This window comes from Eriocheir sinensis, chromosome 61 (assembly GCF_024679095.1).
Source record: "Eriocheir sinensis breed Jianghai 21 chromosome 61, ASM2467909v1, whole genome shotgun sequence".
In the NCBI taxonomy this organism is placed as follows: domain Eukaryota; kingdom Metazoa; phylum Arthropoda; class Malacostraca; order Decapoda; family Varunidae; genus Eriocheir; species Eriocheir sinensis.
Window position 1 is genome coordinate 9,153,837 of NC_066569.1, and position 24,796 is coordinate 9,178,632.

The following is a 24,796-nucleotide window of genomic DNA, read 5'->3' on the forward strand; positions in this document are numbered from 1 at the left end:
TCAATCAAAAAATGTAGGTGATAGATAAATAATAGATGGTTAAATGTAATTACCTTTTTCTTCAAGTATTTCCATATCCAATTGTTTACACCAAAATAAGACTTCTCCGAGTATTATAATTTTCTCACATTCAATTATCACCATTTTTAAAACTGTATGATTAATGAATGTTTATTTTTTTTTAAGTATTTTCTTCTCCAATTGTTCTTTACACTAAAATAACTTCTGTATTCTATCACCGGCACACTTTCAATTCTCACCATTATATGAAAGTGTAGGATAAATCAAGCTTTTTTTTCAAGTATTTCCGTTTTCAATTACACTAAAATAAGACTTCTTTGTGTGTTTTCTCCTCTCATGTTCATTCTCACCATTACTTAAAAGGGAAGAATAAATGAAATCACTTTTTTTCATGTTCATATCATTGCTTACACTAAAATAAGACGTCTTTGTGTTTCATCAACCTCTCACATTCATTCTATTATCTAAAGTTGGAAAGTTTTGTTTAGTCGGCGCAACATCTGTGGTCATACGCCGGAGAGAGACAGAAGGGGAAGGAATTATAGGAGAAGGTAACAGATCCCAGGAGACAGGACACAACCCCCGATTAATACCTGGTACCCATTCTTCTATTATCTAAGGAAGAAGGATAAATGAAGCACCTGTAAAGTATTTCCATATTTAATTGTTTACACTAAAATAAGACTTTTTGTTTATCAACCTCTCCGTTCATTCTATTATTTAAGGAGGAAGGATAAATGAAGCACCTGTATAGTATTTCCATATTTAATTGTTTACACTAAAATAAGACTTTTTGTTTATCAACCTCTCACGTTCATTCTCACGTTCGCACGCGCCAAAAACTCACACAGGAGCCTAAGGGGAGTTTTGCCATTGACCAATTAGCTACTAGTGTGTTCTAGGCCCGGAAACACCACACGCATTAACCCAGAAACCTGAGGGACAATGCCAGAAAAAATACAGCTTCGGTATTCTTTTTACAACAGGGTGTAGAGGAGAGAGGAGGAGGAGAATAGAGGAGGATCAGGGGCTTTATACATGAACAAGGCAGCTTCTACTTCTTACAGGCTGCCAAGGGGGAACTTATAAGGGCAATGGTGGATATATTACATTGTTCCCTGCATCTAGAGATTCAAAATAAAATGAAAAGTTGAAATACTCTAAATAAATCGACTACTTCACCTTCCGATAATTCTCGAATGACGCAACACAGTTAATCAAGTAAGACCTGTTGCATAGCGTGTCACCTGACGAAAATGGGGTAAAAGTCGTAACAATAATAATACGCGGTGATGAGCAAATAAGGATAACAACGTGACGGCAACAGGCTCAGCACAAGAATACTGACCTCTTATAACCAGGAGCTGAGATGGTGGGGAATGGTACTGCAAGGAGGGAGAGGGAGACCAAGGAGTGCCAAGAAAGGGAGAAAGGAGGGAAAAGGAGGACCAACAAATACCAAGAAGGGAAGACAGAAGCAAATAACCAAAAGATGCATAAAAACTAAGGACAGTATTGCAACACTAATGTCATAAAGTGCAAGAGAATAGGATATAGAAGGAAGAGAAAATGGTAGGGCAGAAGAGACAAAGAGGACAGGAAGAGAAGCAGGAGAAAAAATAATGAAAAAAGTTACTGATCGAGCATTTAAAACATCAATGCAACACAAGTCATACAGTGCTACAGAATGAAAACATAGAAGGATGAGGAAGGAAGAGGATAAGGGAGGGCAAAAAAAGAGGGTAGGAGTGGAGTCAGGTTAGGATAAGAAAGAAGAGGCCATATTTAATCTTCGTAGTGAGTCTTGAGCCTAGTCAGCAGAGCGTCACAGGTCTTCTTTGCATCCCCGAGCAGCATGTTAGTGTTCTCCTTGAAGAAGATGGGGTTGTCGACGGCAGCGTAGCCAACACCCAGCGAGCGCTTCATCACAATGACCTGCGAGGGGACAGAAGACGGGAAAAGGTGATGAGCATGAGAGGGAGATAGGAATGGAACTAATAATGGAGGTGAAGGAAATATGGAATGGAGGAAAAAGTAAGAGATGTTGAGTAATGGTGATGGGAGGAAGGATGATTATGGAAATGGAGGAAAAAGTGATGGTGGTGACTGGGATGGGGATTGTGATGAAGAGGCAAAGGTGGCGATAATCATGAACCCACACACACACACACACACACACACACACACACACACACACTTTTTTTTTTTTTTTTTTGCAACAAAGGAGGCAGCTCAAGGGCACACAAAAAAAGAAAACAATAATAAAAAAAAAAGCCCGGTACTCGCTGCTCCTAAAAAAGAAACATCTACACCCCTGTCCATCTCCCCATCACCCGCCCTCCATTCAAACACCTCCCTACACCGTATCTCACCTGGTTAGACTTCCAGACCCTGAGGACAGGCATGCCGGCAATGATGGAGTTGGGGTCGTCCTCCGCAGCAGAGTTCACAGTGTCGTTGGCGCCGATGACAAGCACAAGGTCAGTCTCCGGGAAGTCGTCGTTGATCTCGTCCATCTCCAGCACCACGTCGTAGGGCACGCCAGCCTCAGCCAGGAGCACGTTGAGCTGCCCAGGCATCCTTCCGGCGACGGGGTGGATGCCGAAGCGTACGTTCTTGTTCTTCTTGCGGAGGATGTCGACCATCTCAGCAATGGGGTACTGGGCCTTGGCGACACACAGACCGTAGCCTAGGAAAGATTAGGTTAGGTTAGGTTAAGTTAGGTTAGGTTAGGCTAGGTGTGGTGATGGTGGCAGGCATTTTATATAGGTACTGTTTATAGTTCATCTTCTTTGCAATGATGTAATAAATAAAAAGGCACAATTATGATATTCTTAGTGTTGTTATGACTATTTTCTTCATAGGACCATTATACAGCAGGCCTTTTATACTTAGTTTTAGTCCATCTTCACAATGACAAAAAACGGACCCCCAAACTAACCCAGCACAACCATGATATTCTCTACATTGTTAGATACTTTATTTTTGTTTGTGTGTTTGTTTTTACAGCAAAGGAGACAGCACAAGGGCACAAAAAAAAAGGAAACCATAAAAAAAAGCCCACTACTTGCTGCTCCTGTAAAGAATCCGAAGAGGTGGCTGAAAGAGCAGTCCATTACGTGAGAAGAGGTGTCCTTACGTTATGACTATATTCCTTATGGGAGCATCATATTCGTACCAGGCATTTTATATTTAGTTTTTAGTTCCTTGTAAAATAAAAAATAAATATAAATAAATAAACTCTCCCTTAACTAACCAGGCACGATGATGATGTTCTTGGCATTGACCATCATCTCGACGGTCTGCTCCACGTTGGTCTCGGTGTGGGTGCCTGTGATCTCCATGGGCTTGCCCCCGCCAGTGGACGACGTGCCGAACCCTCCCAGGATGACGTTGGGGAGTGAGCGGTTCATGGCCTGAGGGGGTGACGGAGAACAACGATGATGATAACAAATGGGGAGTGAGGAAAGCTGAACACCCAGGGTCGCTTTCACAGTCGTTTTGTTTGTTTTGATCGTTACCAATGGCGGTGATCGACGCTATAGTTTTCCACGTGAAACTGGCCTATGGGGTAGTGGCGGCTGCAGAGGTAGCGAGAGGTGTTGTGAGTGTGTGGTGAGGTGCGGGGCTAGGCTAACCCCGCAGCCGCCACTACCCCATCGGCCAGTTTTAAGTGGAAATTTTAAAGCGTCGATCGTCGCCATTGGTAACTATCAAAACAAACAAAAGAACTGTAAAAGCGGCCCCTAGAGAGTTCTATCATCACAAGCACCAACAGCAGCACTAGTTCAAGGAGCATTCATACCTTGCACATGATGTAGGACAGGATGGCACCAGACGACCCAATGAGGGCGCCCACCACGGTCATGAGGTTGTTGTTCAGCATGAAGCCCTCAGCACACAGAGCCCAGCCGGAGTAGCTGTTCAGCACCGTGATCACCACAGGCATGTCAGCACCTGAGGGAAAGGGATGGGGGAATAAGATGCTGTTTAGTGAGGAGATACAAGATGAAGGGATGTGATGGAACGGGAAAAAGGGATGGTGGAATGGTGGCAGAGTAAGGCCGGTATTTTCATACGCTCCCGCCTCTCACATCAGCTATTCCCAAAGACCGAAAAGGATATTGATAGCGTTGTGATTAATGTTATTTCCACGTTCATGTTACAGAAGCTTTGTTAACACATTGCAAGAGGTCTTTTTTTAAACACATTGCAAGAGGTCTTTTTTTTGTCCCCAAGAACCTGTGATTAATGTTATTTCCACGTTCATGTTACAGAAGCATTGTTAACACATTGCAAGAGGTCTTTTTCTAACATATTGCAAGAGGTCTTTTTTTTGTCCCCAAGAACCTGTGACTGCCAAGGAATAACTACACTCAAAGCTTGAAACTAGCAAGTAAATATAATCATGGAAATAACACTGCCAAGTCATACCAACAGAGCATAACAAGAGATATTATGTGGTGGTCTAGTGGGTGGGCCAAATTTGTGGCTTTACCGTGTAGCAGCGACGGGCCAAATTTGTGGCTTTACCGTGTAGCAGCGACGGGCCAAATTTGTGCCATGATATAAACCCCCAGAAATTGATGATGCATAAACTGATCACAAATGCTTTGATATATATTATGAAATGGTTTGTGTGAGTGATGATTTTTTCTCATTTTTCTTGCTTAGGGGGACCATTAAGAAACATGATCCCCGCTGCTACCGGGTTAAACCTCAAGACAAAACCCCCAAACAGTAACCAGTCGAGACAAAGAAAGAAAGAACATGTGATATAACAGAGAGACACTAACCTCCGATGGCCATGGTCAGCGTCACGCCCATAACAGCGGAGAGTGTAGTGGTGGTGCCAAGCATGGAGAGGCCGACGTTGAGGGTGGGGTCCATCATGTACCAGCCCATGGCACCAACGTTGGCAGCCAGGAGACCGGCGTTGAGAGCGTGGCGGCCAGGCAGCAGCAGCGGGGAGGAGTTAAGGATGCCCTGGAGCTTGCCGTAGGCCACCAAGGAGCCGCTGAAGGTCACGCCGCCAATGTATGTGCCGAGGAAGAGGGCCGTCTTGATGGCATTGGCAGCAGGGTCGGTGGCAAAGTTAGGGAAGTCGTGGAGGTATGTGGCGATGCAGGTGAGCACAGCAGCTGCTCCGACCAGGCTGAAGAGTGGGGATGGAGGAGAATGAGTGGTGTGTGGGGAGAGTGGGAGGTGGTGAGAGGGTGGAGTGGGAACACTGGGGTGGAAAAGTTTGTTATGCTTTGAACTTGCTTCCTAGTTGTCTTGTTATGGTTTGGTGTGAAACTCTGTAAAAGGAGATAACATGAGGTGCTCTATTTCTTTAGTACTATCACCTCAGCACCTCTGGAGAGCAGGAAGACCGGACACACACCTGTGGAAGGCGGCAACAAGCTGGGGCAGGTCAGAGATCTCAATCTTCTTGGCAATGGTGGTGCCAATGGTGCCTCCAAGGGCAGCAGCAGCGGCCATCTGTGCCAGTACTGGGGTGCTTGGTGTCAGCGCTCCGATGGTGGAGGCAATGCCGCCAGTCACACCGATCTGGGGAAAGAGTACAAGGGGAGTCATTTTTATTTTTTATTTATTTTTTTTACAACAAAGGAGGCAGCTCAAGGGCACACAAAAAAAGAAAACAATAATAAAAAAAAAGCCCGCTACTCACTGCTCCTAAAAAAGAAACAAAAGAATATTAGCCCCATGACTGCAGATTTCCTACAAGAAGACATCACCAAGCTGCAGGAATGGAACAAACAGTGGCTGCTACAATTCACTGAAGAAAAATGTAAAGTCCTGCAGCTTGGGAGGGGATATCCAGCATACCAATACCACATGGGAAACACTCCACTATTCACCACAGAGGCAGAAAAAGACATGAGAGTATATTATGTTACCAGGCTACCAGTGAAGGCCAAATCCGTGCCAATCACAGCGGACAGATTAAAGAAAATGATAAAGTCTCAGAATGGCATTTTAGCTGTGAAACTGATATATGTGGGAAAGAGCAAACCCACTCATTCCACGCATGATTAACGTTGCCACATATAAGCAAAAGCCAACACTCACCTGTGAACTCGTTAGGCATTGTTTCTGCTCCCCCTTTTTTTTCATATCCTTACTTTACTCTCACTGTCTCTTATTTTTCATAACAATCTCTGCTCATTGAGACTCTTGGGTCCATAACAATTTTTAAGTTTCCCTTGATGCCGGCCCTTTCATGAATCTCAATAGTCATCATCTTCATTTACAGTCCATCTTCTCCCATTGTTGCACTGTTCCTCTCCATGAATCTCAATAATAATAATAATAATAATAATAATAATAATAATAATAATAATAATAATAATAATAATAATAATAATAATAATAATTAGTAATAATAACAACAATGTGTCCTCACAATGCCGAGGGTGTTGCCCAGCCTGCAGGTGGCCTGGTTGGAGAGGCCGCCGAGGGCACCCACGCAGCACAGGGAGGCGGCGAGGTAGGCCATCTGGTGGCTCTCAGGGTAACCGCTGGCGGCCGTGGCAGCGTAGCCTCCAAGGAAGACAGCTGCTGGGATGCCATACAGGTAGGTGTACTCTGGGGGGTCAGTGGGCCTGGGGGGAGACAGATAACACGTTGAGACCAGCGGGCCAGTGGGTCTAAGGCAATGGTGTCAGATTATTGAACTCACCAGATTGTATTTATCATTTTTAAGCCTCAAACTCATACCTACACAAATAACGATGGAAAATCAAAGTTAGCGTTAAAACTTTTATCGATTAACCCAGTAGCAGCGGGGATCATGTTTCTTAATGGTCCCTCTAAGCGAGAAAAATGAGAAAAAATCACCCCTCACACAAACCATTTCATAATATATATCAAAGCATTTGTGATCAGATTATGTATCATCTATTTTTTGGGGCTTATATCATGGCACAAATTTGGCCCGTCGCTACTACATGGTAAAGCCACAAAATTGGCCCGTCGCTGCTACCGGATTGATGTTTGTTTGTTTGTTGTTTGCTATAGTCATCAGTCAGAAACTACGAAGATGCAATGCGATGAGTACGATGGTTTGTCAGCCCTGGTCTAAGGGGAGACAGGAAAAATGTTACAAGGCTGTGGTCAACATAAGCACAGCCCAGGTGTGTGTGTGTTCATGAAGCATCCGGCACTTTGGCCCAGATAACCATGTGTGTGTGTCCTTGTCTAGGAAAGAAAGGGAAAGTAAAGCAGATTTTTTGGACTAGGGGAAATATAAATGCTATAGAAAAATTGCAATGTATCCTATCAGTAACAGAATGCAGCACTATAGTCTTCCAAATATGTCCAGGCCGGTCTGGCATAGGCTCCCGTAGGTCCTTTTCTCCCCTCTGCTCTGCCACACAGTCCCAACACCTGTCTCTTCCTCTCATATGTAAGCTATAGGTAACATATAAGAGGAAAAAATAGGTGTTGGGACCAGTGTTGCCAGATTCTCGTATTCACCATATTGTATTCATCCATTTTTAAGCCTCAAACTCTCGTTCCTACACAAATGAAGATCGAAAATTGAAGTTAGCGTTAAAACTCTTAATTATTGACGTTTCTTTGTGCTTTTTTGCTATAGTTATCGGTCAGAAACTACGAAAATACAATCCGATGAGTACGATAATTTGGCAACGCTGGTTGGGACTGTGTGGCAGAGCAGAGGGGAGAAACAGACCCGCGGGAGCGAACGCCAAAACGGACTCAACAATTTGGTTTCATTATAGTCTGTCTCTGCCATGTGTGAACTTTTAATCATTGTCAACCTCCTCATAAAATCATATTTATAAATAACTTCCTGGAGAAAGCTTCCTTTTGTCTCAGAGGAAGACTCTTTTTACCTCTTGAACATGTCCAGCATCCTCTGTGTGACCAGGAAGCCACCAAAGATGTTGATGAAGGAGATGAAGGCCGCCGTGGCCGCCAGCGTCTGGATGGCGTTGGTGGGGTAGTAGCCGCCATCCATCAGCAGCAGGCCACCCACGGCAGTGATGCCTGGGGACAACACACCACCCAGCCTTTACTCAACACCCTGCAGGTCCAGGCACCTCCACAACGACTTTATTTCTAATTACTGCTGTTATAATGCACATACAGTAACTAAACTTCATGTGCTCTATCCACCTAAGAGAAGGGACTTAATGCTGCTGGCCACACACTGTCCTGAGGTGGCAGGTGTGGCAGCCAGGAGCCAGGCTTGTCACCTGATGTAATTTTTCCACATGGGACGTCAATAAGGCTCAACTTTGGAAATATACTTAGTTTCTCCTAGAGTATAAGGACTACAGAACTGGAAAAAACAGCCTAAGCTCCTTGAACCTGGACAGGGAATCCAATATTGGACCTTCTGGTTGTGAGTCACTAGCCACAGCAGCACCAGGCCAGTCATTTCCTAGTGCTTGTTACCGGCTGTGAAGCAGGGAGGAATGACATCACCATTTCTCTCTGGACCACAAGCCTCCATGGCCAACAGTCCCACAGCGCCACCCACCTGAGATGGCGTTGGTGACGGACATGAGGGGGGAGTGGAGCGCCGGGGTGACGGACCAGACGGTGTGGTAGCCGACAATGCCGGCCAGGGAGAAGGTGGTCATCATCTGTGTCATGGCGGGGTTTGGCGAGCCCATGCCCAGCGCCATCAGGGAGCCCAAACCTGCCGGGGGACAAGGCCAGGTGAGAGAGAGGGAGAGAGACAGCGGAAAAAATAAATCAATAGAGCAAAGAAAGGTAAACCATTAGAATTCAAGAGCATGAACCTAACTTGTGGACTTCAGTCATAATAAAAAAAAAGAAGAAATAAAAAATAAAAAAATAAATAAAGAAGAAATGTTAGAAGTCACAAGATAACCAGTCACTGTGACTGTACATCAACAGGGTTACTATCATAATAAAGATGGTAGGCAACAGGGAAGCCAGACTGACGAAAAAAAATCTGAAACACACATCCAACACAAGAACAGTCTACAGCTTTAGGAGGGACAAGATGACCACTCCCTCTCACCTGCAGCATAGGTAGAGGCATCCTTCAATGTGATGTTGAAGTAGTTGGGTGGCGGGGGAGGCTCCTTGACTACTGCTGCTGCTGGGGCGGCAGCCACGGCGCCGGGGGAGGGTTCAGGTGGGGGTGGGGGGGGCCACATGAGCTGGCCATTCTGCAGGATGATGGAGCCGCGCACCACCTCGTCCTCCAGGTTGATGTTGAAGTGTTCCTTCTCACCAATGGACAGGAGGAACTTGGAGATGTTGTTGCCATAGAGGAAGGAAGCCTGGGTGGGCAGGCGCGAGGGGAGGTCCGTCAAGCCAACGTGCGTCACGTCCTTGTACACGCTCACCTCGCCGGGCACGGTGGTCTCAATGTTGCCGCCAGCCTCTGCAGCCAAGTCCACCACCACGGAGCCAGGCTTCATGGCCTCAATGTGCTCCTGTGGGGGGACACGGGGAAGGTTACTTCTCAGGTGTTGAGGAGAGCACTTATTTAAAGAAGCCTACTGTCAAGGTAAAAGAATAACACTTTATTTCATTGTCTAACTAATGTGGACTTGAAATAGTCCTGCAGGTGCATTGGGCAAAACAGTACAGTTCCTGCCTTGACCAGAAGGTCCAGCTTTGATTTCTTAATGGCAACTCTACGTTAGGCTCCTGTGGGGAGGTAAGGGTGTTTTGAAATGGCTGCATGTCCTTGCTGGTGTCTCCCCTTAGGATACAGGGGACACCAGAATATGCACAGCAACAAAATCCCCTTCCTTGTGTAGGCAGGGACTAGCTACACACATGAACTTCTAATATGGGTGAATTTTCATAAATATCCTCACTCTTTTGATGAGAACGGGAGCCTTCTTGCCGGGGATGAGGGCCGTGCTGATGATGACGTCCACGTCCTTCGCCTGCTTGGCAAACAGCGCCATCTCAGCATCGTAGAACTCCTTGGACATCTCCTTGGCGTACCCGCCCGTGCCCTCGCCAGACTCCTGATATATAGAGATAAACACAAGGTGGTGTGAGAGCCTGCTGACAAGGAAGATTGCAGTAATATTCCCTATTAATATATATCTTCTCAGAAATCCAAGCAAAACAATCTGGACAAAGAGAACATAGACAGACTTGCACCCAGTATGCCATAAACATTTACCAACATTAATGCATTGAGACAGAAGTGCTTTAGATGATGAAGCAGAGACTCTCCCCGAACACATGGGTGAGAGTTATAGACATTTTCAGGCACGCATAAACATTTACCAACATCAAACAACATTAAAACATTGAGACAGAAGTGCTTTAGATGATGAGGTGGACAGACTCTCCCCGAACATATGGGTGAGAGTTATAGACATTTTCAGGCACGCATAAACATTTACCAACATCAGTAAACATTAAAACATCGAGACAGTGGTGTAGTAACTGGCTTTCAATGATGAACTAGACGGAATCGCCTTCACATTCACTTCCCGGAAATTTTGGCTGACAGTTATTGACATTTTCAGGCACTCATAAATATTCAACATCAATAAACATTTTTTTTTTTACAGCAAAGGAGACAGCACAAGGGCACAAAAAAAGGAAACAACAGTAAAAAAAAGCCCGCTACTCGCTGCTCCTGAAAAGAATCCGAAGAGGCAGCCGAAAGATCAGTCAATTACGTGAAAACACTGAGATGGTAATGTGATAAATGACTCATGGGTTTGGATGACTAAGAGGGTGGACTCACCTTGATATTCACTTCCAGGAACTCCGCCCCAAAGGACTCGACCTGTTCCTTGACGGCTGCCCTGGTGTCGAAGGCCCTCACGATGGCACCCATGTTCTTGGCCTGGCCGACAGCTGCGAGGCCGGCCACACCACCGCCAATCACCAGCACCTTCGCCGGGGGTACCTTGCCGGCCGCTGTGATCTGCCCGGTGAAGAAGCGGCCAAAGTGGTTGGACGCCTCGACCACCGCGCGGTAGCCGGCGATGTTGGCCATGGAACTGAGGGCATCAAACACCTGCGCTCGGCTGATCCTGGGAATACAGTCCATCCCTGCCGGTCGGGGGAGGGAAGGTTAGGTGCCGAGTGGCCCAAGACTACCCACATGCTGTCATGAAGATCACCTATCAACTCAGACTCCAGATTAACTCTAGAGAATAAAAAAATGAGCTCTGGGGGACAGCATGAGCCGAGCAAGGTGGCTCCACTATAAAAACACTTGCCTGCACCGTAATGGGATAGGGCCAATGATCAGGCCCTACCAAGAAAGCCTACTGGTGCCATAGACTAAAATGTGGAGAAAAAAAAGAGTGACATTAAAACAGACTTGGTGAGGCAGAGAATGAATATGAAGCAAGAGCATGAGGCTAAAGACAGACTAAATAATAATAATAATAATAATAATAATAATAATAATAATAATAATAATAATAATAATAATAGCCTACTGATGCCATGGGATGTGCAAAGAATTAATAAACAAACCAATGAGATTAATGAAAAAAGGTGTGTGTGTGTGTGTGTGTGTGTGTGTGTGTGTGTGTGAGGGAGGGGGGGAATCAGACCATCACCGAGGGCATCTAAGGAAGGACAAGACCCACTCACCGAACACCGTCAGGTTCTTGGCCGCCAGCTGGTTGAGCAGGTCCTTGTTCTGGGCGGGGTACATGAAGGAGACGAGGGAGCCGCCATCCTTGAAGAGTGCAACCTCCTCTGTGGTAGGCTGCCGCACCTTCAGCACAATGTCTGCGGAGTGAATAGGCTTACATTGAATATTTCTTTTCTTTGAGTCATTGAGAATAAAATAAAGCAAATGAAATGAGCCGTGAAGCAGAGAATAAAAGCATATACAATAAACTCCAACATGACAAGAGTGCTCCCAATGCAGGCACAGGTGAGGGGGGGTGAGGGGAGAGGTGCATTAACCCGACCCACCTGAAGTGAAGGCGGAGTTGCGGTCCACAATCTTGGCGCCGGCCTCCTCGAAGGCACTGTTGTAGTACTTGGCCTCCAAACCCGCGTTCTCCTCAATGTTGACGCTGAAGCCCTTCTTGCAGAGCGCCGCCACGGAGGCCGGGGCGAGGGCCACCCTGGAAACAGTGCACAGTGGTGAGGTGATGGGGCGGAGGTGTGTTAATGAGTGTGCTATGGAGAAAAATGAGGCAGGCAAAGAGGAGACACTATACAAGACTGAACTTTTATAGGGGCAGTGCTGGCAGGCTTTTTTGTTTTTATTTATGTCCTTGAGCTGATCCCTTTACTTAAAAATAAATAAAGAAAAATAACAAAACCTTCTACAACCCAAAGCTTAACCCGGTAGCAGTGACGGGCCAAATTTGTAGCTTTACCATGTAGCAGTGACAGGCCAAATTTGTGCCATGATTTAAACCCCCAAAAATAGATGATACATAAACTGATCACAAATGCTTTGATATATATTATGAAATGGATTGCGTGAGCGATGATTTTTTCTAATTTTTCTCGCTTAGAGGGACCATTAAGAAACACAATCCCCGTTGCTACAGGGTTAAGGCCACTTTTTACAGTAAGGGAGGCAGCTGAAGGGGAAAAAAACAACAATAAAACAACAAAAAAGACCATTGGGTTCTGCTCCAGTAAAAGGGAAAAGAATGAAACGGCAGAAAGAGGTCAATTTCAGGAGAGGTGTCTTGACGCTCTCCCTCTACACAAGGCTGAACAGAATCACAAAACCGTCTACAACCAAAAGCTTCAGGCCACTACCATCTAACCTCCTCTCATTCTGCCAGATCTCCTTGGGGACGCCGATGGTCATGTTCTTGTACGGGATGCCGGGGATGGGCTCAGCGGGCTTGGCGGCATCCAGGAGGCGTGGGCGTGTTCTGAGGCCGCGGACCGAGCTCAGAAGGTGACTCCGCCCTGCCCCAGCCCCGAGTGACCCCACGTCGAGGCACGTCACCGAGAAACGCAGCAGCGACGCCATCTGGTGGAGGAACAGGAGAGTTGGTCAGCTGAGAGTTAGTGACAGTGGTGGTGGTGTCTGTGGGAGTGTCAAGGATGCTATGGCAATGGTGGAGGTGAATTACTATGTTCTGGTGGAGAGTTACAGTGTTAGCCAGGGGTGTGGTCGTCACGTCAACAAAGAGCTATGGTGATGAGAGTTTCTGTATCAACCAACATGCAAGCAGATAATGTCTTGGGGAAGAAGAAATTAAATAAAAATACTAGGTTACAATAAGAAAGGTATTCTCTTCTCATATACCTACAATAATGGCTTTTTCTATCAAGGAGTATTTGCCAGGGGTGGTCGTCACGTCATGAGAGTTTCTGTATCAACCAACATGCAAGTAGATAATAAGTCTTGGGGAGGAAGAAATTAAATAAAAATACTAAGTTACAATAAGAAAGGTATTCTCTTCTCATATACCAACAATAATGGCTTTTTCTATCAAGGAGTAAGGTAGTAATTGATATGAAGTTATATTTTGTTCATGTAATGGAGAAACTGAATAGCATTGAAAAACAGTGTTAGGCTGCAAGTTAACATTTACTAATTGTTCTCTTGTGTACAGATAGCTGGAGCAGCATTCTTAAGATGAAGGTCTCTCTCTGAAGGCTTCATAAACTCTTGTCTATAGCATTTTTTTAATTTTTTTTTTTACAGCAAAGGAGACAGTTCAAGGGCACACAAAAAGCAAACATTAATAAAAAAGAAAAGCCCGCTACTCACTGCTCCTAAAAAGAATCCAAAGAGGTGGCCGAAAGATAGGTCAATTTCGGGAGGAGAGGTGCCCTGATACCACTCACTCACTCACTGATAATTTCCAAGTAACACACATGGGAGGACACTCTTTGAAAACCCTCCCTTTATAATATGCAGCCAGGACATGCCAAGCTTTAGAAATCTACACGAAACAATATACTGTACTGAAAATCATCTTCCCTAGCTGTGTGCACAAAATTATTAAGAAAATGCTCCTCCTAGCTACAAGAATGACGCGCTGAAGTATAGTACCCATGCTACTCAAAACTTTCATGGCAGGAGAGGACTTTAACTTCATATTATTCATCCAACAGAATTTCTTTGTAAGCCATCTCAGTCTTCTTGGGTTTCCTCTCCTATCTCGCTCCTCACAGCCTGTCTTTGTAGCTTTTTTTTATAAGTGACATTGGCCCAGGGACTGTTCACTGGGCTGGGCTGGTGGATATGGTGAACTGCAGACCTGAGACTATTATTGTCAGTCATCTCTGAAGAAACTTATCCCCACTAGACTTTTGGGAATCAGGTCACCACAACACCCAGGGACCTGTATTACTGGCAGGGTCATGGGGAGGTGCTGAGTTGAGTTGTCGGTCGGGAGTCTTGCCTTTGTAACGACACTCCCTGATGTAGCTTCTTCTGGGTCTGTGGTCTGTCTTTCTCGGTTTGGGTCTTTTGAGTTTCTAATTTTCTTTACATCTCCTCTTCCTTTCTTTTCTTTTCTCTTTTTTGCCAAAATTTATATAGTACTGTCTTTACTGTCTCCATTGCTGTGTTTTCAAAATTGTAAGATGACGTGACTCTATTACAGCCTCTTCAGACAGCTAAGACATTGAAAGATAAAAATAACAAAGGGAAGCCAAATCAACAAAACACCCATGGTCTCCTCTTGCTGCCAGACTGATGGATAGATGGACATAGCAAAACATAAATTCCAACTTTCTATAATGAGATAAAATACAGCATAACACTGGACTAATGCCATATCTGCTTTTATGGTGCGCTGGCAAGTCCAAGCTTATTTGTAATCTAGTGAGGGAGTCCAGAGAGAGTGTCCCAGATTTACGACAGTCTCGCATGACAATTACCGTGTGTGTGTGTGAGTGTGTGTATATGTGTGTGTGTGTGTGTGTGTGTGTGTGTGTGTGTGTGTGTGTATTTACCTGGTTATAGTTTTACAGGGCCTGGGCTTTATGCTCGTGTGGTCCCGTCTCCGTATCTACATTTATCCAACGTGTGTGTGTGTGTTCGTTCTCACCCTAAATATTTAAATCCTTTGCACTAAACTAAGTAATATAAGATTCTGAACCACCTCTTTGCTGATCCACCTTTCATCTCCCTTATCACTACAGCTTAGGCACCATACAAAATAATCCCTATTACATTCTTACCCTAAATATCTAAATCCTTTGCAGTATATAATCCAAATACTACTAGATTCTGAACCACCTCTTCCTTTATCCACCTCTCCTCTCCCTTATCACTACAGCTTAGGCACCATACAACAATCCCTATTACACTCTTACCCTAAATATTTAAATCCTTTGCAATCAACCAAGTAATATTAGATTCTGAACTACCTCTTTGCTTAACCTCTTCACTGCGGATTTCCCACAAGAAGACCTCACCAAGCTACAGGACCAGTACCACATGGGAAACACTCCACTATCCACCACAGAGGCAGAGAAAGACCTGGGAGTATATGTTACCAGGCTACCAGTGAATGTCAAAGCCGTGCCAATCGCAGCGGACGGGTTAAACATCCCTCTTCTCCTATTCCTTCACAAAACAGCCATAACACAAAATAAGACAATCACTGTTACACTCTTACCCTTAATATCTAATCCCTTTGCACTACCAAGTAATATATGACTCTGAACCACCTCTTCCATCTTCTTAACCATCTCTCCTCTCCTTTCCCTTATCATAGCAACTTTGGCACAGAAAAACACCACTATCTCTGTCTTAGTCTTGTTCCTATACTCTTTATCAGTCAAGGCTGTTCGTCCACACACACAGGGGGGAGATGTTATGGTGATCAGCCAATACATGTCTGATAAGGGCTGATAGGGGCTTGGTGATGTTTGTCTGGCTGGTCAAACTGGATATATCTGACTTGTTCTAACCTTTTTTGTGCCTTGAATCTATGGAGAAATTGTTTCGAAGATAATGAGGAGTGATCTGTGGATGTTTGTCGTATGAATTATGTTTAGTACCAGTAAAATTAGGCACATATTATTTTCCTCTCTCGTGGTTTGGTCTCAACATCATCAATAGCATCTTCACCTATTATTATTTTACTATAACAAAGGCCTTTCCCAACATCCTCCACTTTTCTTTGTCCAGTGTTAAGAGCATACTCCATCCTGAACTGGCAACTGCTTTAAATCTCATGGTCTGGTATTGTAGTCTTGCTTCTAATAACACAGTAAATGTTAATAATCTTTACTATGGTGTGTGTGTGTGTGTGTGTGTGTGTGTGTATTTACCTAGTTGCCTAGTTGTATTTACCTAGTTGTGATATACGGGAAAAGAGCTACGGTTGCGCTGTCCCGTCTCCATATCCGCTCTTATCCAACTTTTCCTTAAAATCATGAATGTTTCTCCTTAAAATCATGAGTTTCTCCTTAAAATCATGAATGTTTCTACCTGAAAATCATCAATGTTTCTCCTTAAAATCATGAATGAATATGTGTGTGTGTGTGTGTGTGTGTGTGTGTGTAATAGTAAGTTGTTTAGTACAGGATTTGAAGTTAAGTCTCAGTGTTAGGTCACCAAATCTACTGTTATCCTGCTTAGCTTTTAAAAGGTGTGGATATTACTTATGTGTCTGTCTGTGTGTGTGTGTGTGTGTGTGTACTAAGTTGTTTGATACAGGATTTTAAATAAAGTCTCAGGGTTATCATGTCACCAAGTCTACTTTTATCCAACTTAGCTTTTAAAAGGTGTGATCAGTTCTTGTGTGTGTGTGTGTGTGTGTGTGTGTGTGTGTGTGTGTGTGTGTGTGTGTTGTGAACCAAGGCTTGTGGAGTGTAGATAATGCTATAACAGGGCAGTGAAGGACGTACAGAAACATAGAAATGACAAACGAAAGGATAAACAGAATAAGGACATGAACAATGAAAGAAGGAGACAAAAAATGGAAAATGAAAACAAGATAATAACAAACAGGGATAAGAAAGAGGACAAGAGGAGGATGAGAATAGAAGGAGGAGGAAAGAAACACAAAAAATAATATACGAAAAGGAGATGAAAAGGAGGAAATAACAGAGGAGGACGGTACGTGGGTTTTATCGAGTCTCTAAGTGCCATGTTTTCAAGGTGTTATGTGACCCTAGGAAGGTATCACGAGGCAGGGCAGCGTGTGATGTATTCCAGTCAGGCCCCAACAAGGCTACTTCCCTCCCTTCTTTGGTAAGGTATCATGTGCAGTGGGTTGGGGTCAGTAAGTCCATCACATGACACACACACACACACACACACACACACACTCTCTCTCTCTCTCTCTCTCTCTCTACCAGTCTGTCCTAGGCATAGTTATTTGTCTATCTCTGTTTTTTTCTTTTGCTTTACTTCCTTTTATTCTTCTTTATCATCTTATGCCTACTTTAATAGACTGTCTCATTTTGTTCTTTTCTTCCTTCCTCTTCCTATTCTTGTTCTTCTTATGTCCACCTTTAAAGACTATCACATTCTGTTCTTCTTTTGCTTCCTCTTCCTATCTTTGTTCTTATGTCTACTTTTTTGCCCTATCTTGTTTTGGTCATTTCTTGCCTCCTCTTCCTCTTCTTGTTATTCCTGTGCCTGTATTTAGTATTCCTATATTGTTTCGTTCTTATATAACTGTCTTTTTCTGTCACCTTCTTCCTGGTATTGTCCTAGGTCTAGTTAATGGTCGATCTCCCTTTGACCTTGCTTTACTTCCTTATCTCCTTCCTAGGCCTACTGTTTAATATTTGTGGGTATCTTTTTCCTGCCTTTCTTCTTACTACTCTTTTCTTTGTCTATCTAATCTTGTTCTAGTATTACTGCTTTTCCTCTTTAGTTGTTCTTCCTTCTTTGTCTATCTCCTGTTCTTCCTTTACTTCCTTCTCTTCTTGTTCTTCCTAGGCCTACTGCTTAACATATCTCATTTTTGTTTGTTCCTTTTTCCTCTCTTTGTTCTTCCTAGATCTATTAATTTGTTTGCCGAGTGTGCAGGGGAAGGAAGTGAATCAAGTGTAATTGTTAGTGTTGGTGTGTTGTGGTGACAAGTGAGTGTGTTTGTTTCTTGAATGAGTCTATTGTACCGCAGTCTAAAATCTGTTGAGGGAGGCTTTTCCCGTCACGTATGGTGCGTGGAAAGTATGAGTGCTTGTATGTGTCAGTGTTAGTGTGATATGTTTGGTGTTTATGGATGTGTGTGTTACGAGTTACTGTTTGCGTTGTGTTGGTATGTTTGTGGGTCAATGTCAATGTGAGTGTTTGTGATCTTGTACGTAAGTGTAAGTCTGTGTGCTTGTCTGCGTATGTGAAGAGGGTCCATGTTTATCTGTTGTTTGATCCGTGTTGTGATTCCAGGTGTTTGAGTGTAATTGTTTGAACCTATCCGCCTTGGTGTTGATCTGTTCTAACCTATCAATGTTTCTGTGTGTGTAAGGATCCCACACCTTGGAGCAGTATTCCAGTGTTGGTCCCACAAGTGTGTCATAAGCTTTGTGTTTCATGTCAGGTGTGCAGTTATGTAATTCCTCCTCAGGAACCCCAGTGTTCTGTTGTCTGTGGCACTGATATGGTCAATGTGAGTGTTGAATTTCAAGTTCGTTGAGAGATGGATACCAAGATACTTGTGTGTGTGAAATGATTCTAAATCTGAATTGTGGAGAGTGTAAGTGTGATGGATGCGGTTGTGCACTCTGGTGAATCTTAATAGTTTGCATTTGTATGGTCGGAAGTGCATTTGCCTTTAATTCCTCTATTTGTTCTTCCTGGTATTATATTGTCCTTGGCCTACACAATTTATGTACTACCATCTCATATTGATCTTTCCTTACTTCCTTTTCCTCGCTCTTTGTCCTTCATGTCATTATAGGCCTACTCTCTCTCTCTCTCTCTCTCTCTCTCTCTCTCTCTCGTCGCCTTCCATTATCCTGCTAATCCCCTCCTAATGCCACCAAATTCCCTTTCATTTTTTTTCTCGTATCCTTATCACCTCTCTTCAATGCAGTCTCTCTCTCTCTCTCTCTCTCTCTCTAACAAACCGGCAAGTTCTTACACTATTTTTTTATAATTATTTTCCTTTCGCTGTTAGTTGCTACGTTAACCTCTCTTGTCTGTTTTGATATTCTACTCGTTTTTCTTCTTTCATACATTGCTTTGGTCAACTATGGACTGGGAGGTGGCTAAGAATTTTTATTACTGAAGTCTGATTTACGTTCTTACTGATGTCGTGCGCAAGATATATGGTGCAGGCAATAGTAGAAGTAGTAGTAGTAGTAGTTAGTAGTAGTAGTAGTAGTAATAATAATAATAATAATAATAATAATAATAATAATAATAATAATAATAATAATAACAATAATAAGTGTTTCTTGTGTTGATCGATTGCGGTACAACAACTGCACGAAAAGGAGGAGGGGAATGAATGCAGGGATGAAGCAGTTGAAGTTTAGCAAGACTTTACACTGCCAGAAAGGACAGACGTGGAGGAGGAGGTGGATGGGGGGAGAAACCGGCCGGTCTCTCTCTCTCTCTCTCCAACCGGCGTCTGGCAGCGGGGCCGGTCAGGTGAGCTAACCGTGACGTCACAGCTGCTCTCCTTGACGTCATCGGCCTTGTAGTGATGCATTCTCAACGGGATCACTATTTATAAAACTACTACTCGGGGTTTTTAGCATGTCTCTGGCACCTGCGTTTGTTCTAGGAGCCAGTGGGAGAAAGTAAGGGAATGCACCAAGAGAATAGTATGAGAAAAATGATGGAGAAAATGGATATAATACGGCATGGAAAATTACTGAAGGGAAATGAATTGAGTTGCCATGTTTTGTTTTGGTGTGTCCGCTGGGGCCTGGGGGTCAAAAGAGTTCAGTTGCCACCCAAGAGAGAGAGAGAGAGAGAGAGATGTTACAGAAAGAATCGGATAATGTATCAAAATAAATATAAACACACTTTCATGTCAATATTTACCTCCCAGAACACATATAACAGTTGTAATAGTAGTAGTACGAATTGACCCCTATATATTCCAGTGCTAATGCATAGATTAAATGACCAATTATGTGTTGCCAGATGGAGTAATAACCATATATTACGAAATAGTGACCTACTGATACCCCATATTGTTGAGGTAGAGTAAGGATGAATGTTGAGGCAATTACATAAGTTAGAAAAAATGAATTGATATATCTTAAAACTTAATTCAGAACACTGTAATGTATCAAAATATATGTAGATCTACCGTATAATTTCATGCCAACGTTTTTACTCACTGGTGTTTATATGCGGATGACCTTGAAACGTTTCACTGAATAGGCTTATGTTAGTGGCGGTCAGCTGTAACCCCGCTAATTAGTCAGGTGGAGGAGGCTATAAGTCATCTCTTAACATAGTTTTAGATGTTCCCTTTACTGCTACAGCAACTATATCTACTACCACGATTATTACTACAACAACCACTACTACTATAAACCCAACCATTATAAAAACTACTATTACTACTACTACTACTACTACTACTACAATATCTTAAGTCAAGGACGAATTCCATCACTGCCGTATGAAAATTCCGTCACTCCTCGTAGGTGGGGAAAAAAAAGGGAGACCAAACCACATAACCGCGAGTTCAACGGTTCGTCTCCACACTAACTGAGCTGACCACAAAAGTCCATAGCAGCTAAACCCCGTGACAATATCCTATAACTACACGGGTTTTGTTTTCACATTTATAATTCACAGGAAAAAAAAACCCCACCTGGTAGGCCTAAACTGATACAAACAAACAACCGGTCACCTTATAATACCTCACGCCTGTGGTTTAACTTTACATTCAAGCAGGCAAGTGACCGTAAGATATACCGGTTTGATTTTCGTTTATTTTTTGTTCTGGGGGGGCGGGGTCAAGTCTGGGCAGTCCCACAACCGGTTTGGACCTGTTAGTGTGGTTGACCTTCTCGTGGTTATTATTACATGATAGTTTCTCTTATATATCAATGCTAGTGTGAAAATGAAGTGTTACCCCAGATTAAAAACGGCATATGTATTAAATTTGTAGAGCACAGAATATACTTGAGTCAGTCATTACTTTCATATACAAGTTTCCCCTACTTTTTAACAGCTGATATTTACCTGTGACCCATATACAAGTCTTGTCCCCTTACAAGTCACTTATCACATTAATTTACTAGTTAACCTTACCAACTGCAGGTGAAAATTTACCCGAGTCCCCCACTGAATCCATGTACAGGTTCTCCATTTTGAGCAGCTGACCATTTACTTGTCACCCATATGCAAGTCTTATTCCCCTTAGAACAGCTTGGAAATCACTCATAACACCCATTTTCAAGATTTACCTACTATGCACAGCTGATAATTTACTTGTCACCCATTACATCCATCTACAAGTTTTTCCCCATTTTGCACAGTTGACCTCTTATTTGTCATCCACATACAAGCTATATCCCCTTATTAAAGCTTATAACTCATCCATAACACCCATTCAAAAGATTTCCCAACTTAGTACAACGGAGAATTTACTTGTCACCGATTACATTTACATCTATATACAAGTTTTCCTCATTTTGCACAGCTGACCTCTTATTTGTCATCCATATACAAGCTATATCCCCTTAGTAAAGCTTATAACTCATCCATAACACACATTCAAAAGATTTCCCAACTTAGTACAACCGAGAATTTACTTGTCACCAATTACATTTACATCTATATACAAGTTTTCCTCATTTTGCACAGCTGACCACTAATTTGTCATCCATATACAAGCTATATCCCCTTAGTAAAGCTTATAACTCATCCATAACACACATTCAAAAGATTTCCCAACTTAATACAACTGAGAATTTAAATTACTTGTCACCGATTACATTTACATCTATATACAAGTTTTCCTCATTTTGCACAGCTGACCACTAATTTGTCATCCATATACAAGCCTTACACCCTTAGTAAAGCTTATAACTCATCCATAACACCCATTTACAAGCTTCCTCTAAAATGCACAACTGAGAAATTCCTCAAAATAAAGCATAACATTCAGAATTACATGTTGTTACCGGTGGATAACCAACTCGTCTTGAATTTAGCGTATAACTCCTAATTATAAAGACTTCTCCATCTTTTGTCTCAAGATAAGAAGCAGAGAAAGGAGATCAATGGCCCACTGCTGGTATAGATTATAGCTCAATGCGGTTAAGAAACATCCTTTATTAATTCTACACGTAATCCCCCGTGCAGACACACTAATCCATAACATGTCCAAGCAAACGCCACATCCTAATCACTGAAAAAAACCGTAAAATAAGCCAAATAGAACAAGGAAAACAGGGAAAACCAAATGACTCCACAGCCGGCCATAGCTAAATTTGATGCATTCTCATTAACCAGCAGTGATTCAGGATGTTTCCAAGACCTTCCAGCATGGGCACTGATCCCTGGTTCTTGTGGGATAACCCTGACCCCGGGTAGGCCTCCAAAACCCAGGCAAGAGGGAGATATTAGAGGAAAGAGAGAACCCACAATGCCGGCCACAGCTAAATTTGATGCATTCTCATTAACCAGTAGTGATTCATGATGTTTCCAAGACCTTCCAGCATTGGCACCGATCCCTGGTTCTTGTGGGATAACCCTGACCCCGGGTAGGCCTACAGAACCCAGGCAAGAGGGAGATATTAGGGGAAAGAGAGAACCCACAATGCCGGCCACTGCAGACGGCAAACGGTTGATCCACATGCATTCATCCACATTTTCGCATAATTACAAGGTTTTCATGTAGATTTTTGGGTGGACATGCGAGTAGAGGTATTGAGTTTGCTTGTTACTTACCGCTGGGACGTGTAGGGGCCTTAAGACGGGGAAAATAAGGAGGAAAAGAGGAGGGGTTGAGGCGACGTGCTACCCTCGCCGGACCCAGCCGTAGCGAGTGGCCTGGTTCGCGCACCCCACCCCCCTCCACCTCCCTCCTCTTCTCCCCTCCACCTCTTTCCTCTCCCACCCTCCACCCCACCCTCCTCCACCTCACTCCTCTCCCCACTACCCATCACTACCACTCCTCTACTACCCACCCCACTACCCATCACGACCTCTCCTCCTCTCCCCACCACCCCACCCCACTCCTCCTCTCCCCTCCTCCTCTCCCCACCACCCCACCGTCCTCCACTTCCCTCCTCCTCTCCCCTCCTCTTCTCCCCACCCCACTTGCCATCAAAATCCCTCCCCTTCTCCCTACCCCTCTACCCATCACTACCACTCCTCCTCTCCCCTCCATCTCAACCCCCCCTCCACTTCCCTCCTCTTCTCCCCACCCCACTACCCATCACTACCCCTCCTCTCCCCTCCACCCCACCCCACTACCCATCACTACTCCTCCTCTTCTCCCCTCCACCGCACCTTCCTCCACTCCTCTCCTCCTCCTCTTCCCCACTCCTCTCCCCTCCACCCCTCTCTTCCCACCAGTACCCCTCCTCCACCTCTTCTGCTCCCCCACTCCATGCCTCCTCCACTTCCACCCCTCATTATCTAACTCTTATTCTTCTTCATGCACAACCCAATCCACCTCTTTTTTCTTTCACTTTATTCTCCCTCCACCTCCACCTCACAGTAGGCCTACTTTCTTATTATGTAACTTCAATAGTGACCCTCCATACCCTCCACCTTTTAATTCTTCCCTCCACCCTAGCTGTTACATCCTCTTGGTGACCCCAGATACCTTTTTATTTTTTTCTTTCACATATGTTCAACTTCACTTCTCTTTTCCACTTTCCTATATATAATGTCTTCTTCATCTCCCCTCATCATCCCTTATCATCAGCCTCTTCCATTTCCCTTCCAATTGTCCTCTGCCACCCTCCCCATATTATCACCAGCATCTTTCTTCTCCCTCCCCACAGCTGTTCTCTCTCATGTAGTTCTTATCTCACACACAGCACATTCACCTCTAAACACTGGTACATGCGTATACCTCAATGTTATGTCCTATCCCTCACTCTTAAATAACACTACTTCACTCTCCATAGGCCTAGACAGCTTATCAACCTTGAATCAGGATTATATACAGCCTTGTTTTCCTTGTATTAACACTATAACGAGTATTTATTTGTCCATATAGCATTGTTTTATTTTTATTTATCATCAGAGGTTGCCTATTATTAAAGATCTTGTAAGTGCATGGTCTTTGGGTATATAACAAGTCTTCATTTTTTTTCGTTTTAGCAATATTTTCTCTGTAGGCCTTTGTCTAATTAATATTGTTTTCTTATTTGTATTTACGATGAGAGAGGTCTTCATTTACCCATATACATGACTAAGACAACATAGGCCTACGTGACCAAGACTAACAAACAAGCAAATAAAATCCACTTCGCAAAATAAATACACAAGGCACAGGCAACCACGAGACACACACGTGCTTGGAATAATTATAGAGTTGCTTCTAACTTGGCGAGAAATTGCATAGAAGACGCTGAGATTTAAAAGAAAGTCATCTATGCTGTAAACTTTTATAACTACAGTGATGGAAGTGATGTCCAGCTTTCGTGTTAGCCCTTTTGTGTGTTAATCTCGACATCATCTCTTTGCATGTTATACCTCATCATATCCAATCTTGCCCTTTCTCTGCCTTTCAGCTTAATATAATTCCTCTATCTTCTCCTCTCTCACCATTTCTCTCTCCCAGTATTCTTATATCCACCACTCGTTCTCTCATTAACTCCTTTTTCTGTCTTAGCTAAAATAAAAAGTCCCACTTATATATGTACTGAGTAAGGATACGAGGCTTAGAGGGACATATTATATTGCTGTGAGATATGTTAAGTTCTCTGCCTTTCAGCCTAATATAATTCC

At 43.5% G+C, this 24,796-nt stretch overlaps 1 protein-coding gene across 1 annotated transcript; it reads right to left on the reverse strand.

Annotated features, from left to right (window-relative positions):
- Positions 1-772: 772 nt before the first annotated feature.
- Positions 773-22,925, reverse strand: LOC126986371 (NAD(P) transhydrogenase, mitochondrial-like). Its single transcript, XM_050842424.1, has 16 exons — positions 22,781-22,925; positions 12,756-12,967; positions 11,941-12,095; positions 11,611-11,751; positions 10,748-11,058; positions 9,855-10,010; positions 9,044-9,464; positions 8,534-8,695; positions 7,884-8,037; positions 6,431-6,629; positions 5,408-5,574; positions 4,818-5,176; positions 3,827-3,978; positions 3,278-3,437; positions 2,394-2,710; positions 773-1,956 (listed from the first exon to the last, which is right to left on the reverse strand). The coding sequence occupies exons 2-16, from the start codon at positions 12,965-12,967 to the stop codon at positions 1,807-1,809; spliced, it is 3,216 nt and encodes a 1,071-aa protein (XP_050698381.1). The 5' UTR covers positions 22,781-22,925; the 3' UTR covers positions 773-1,806.
- Between the last annotated feature and the right edge of the window lie 1,871 nt (positions 22,926-24,796).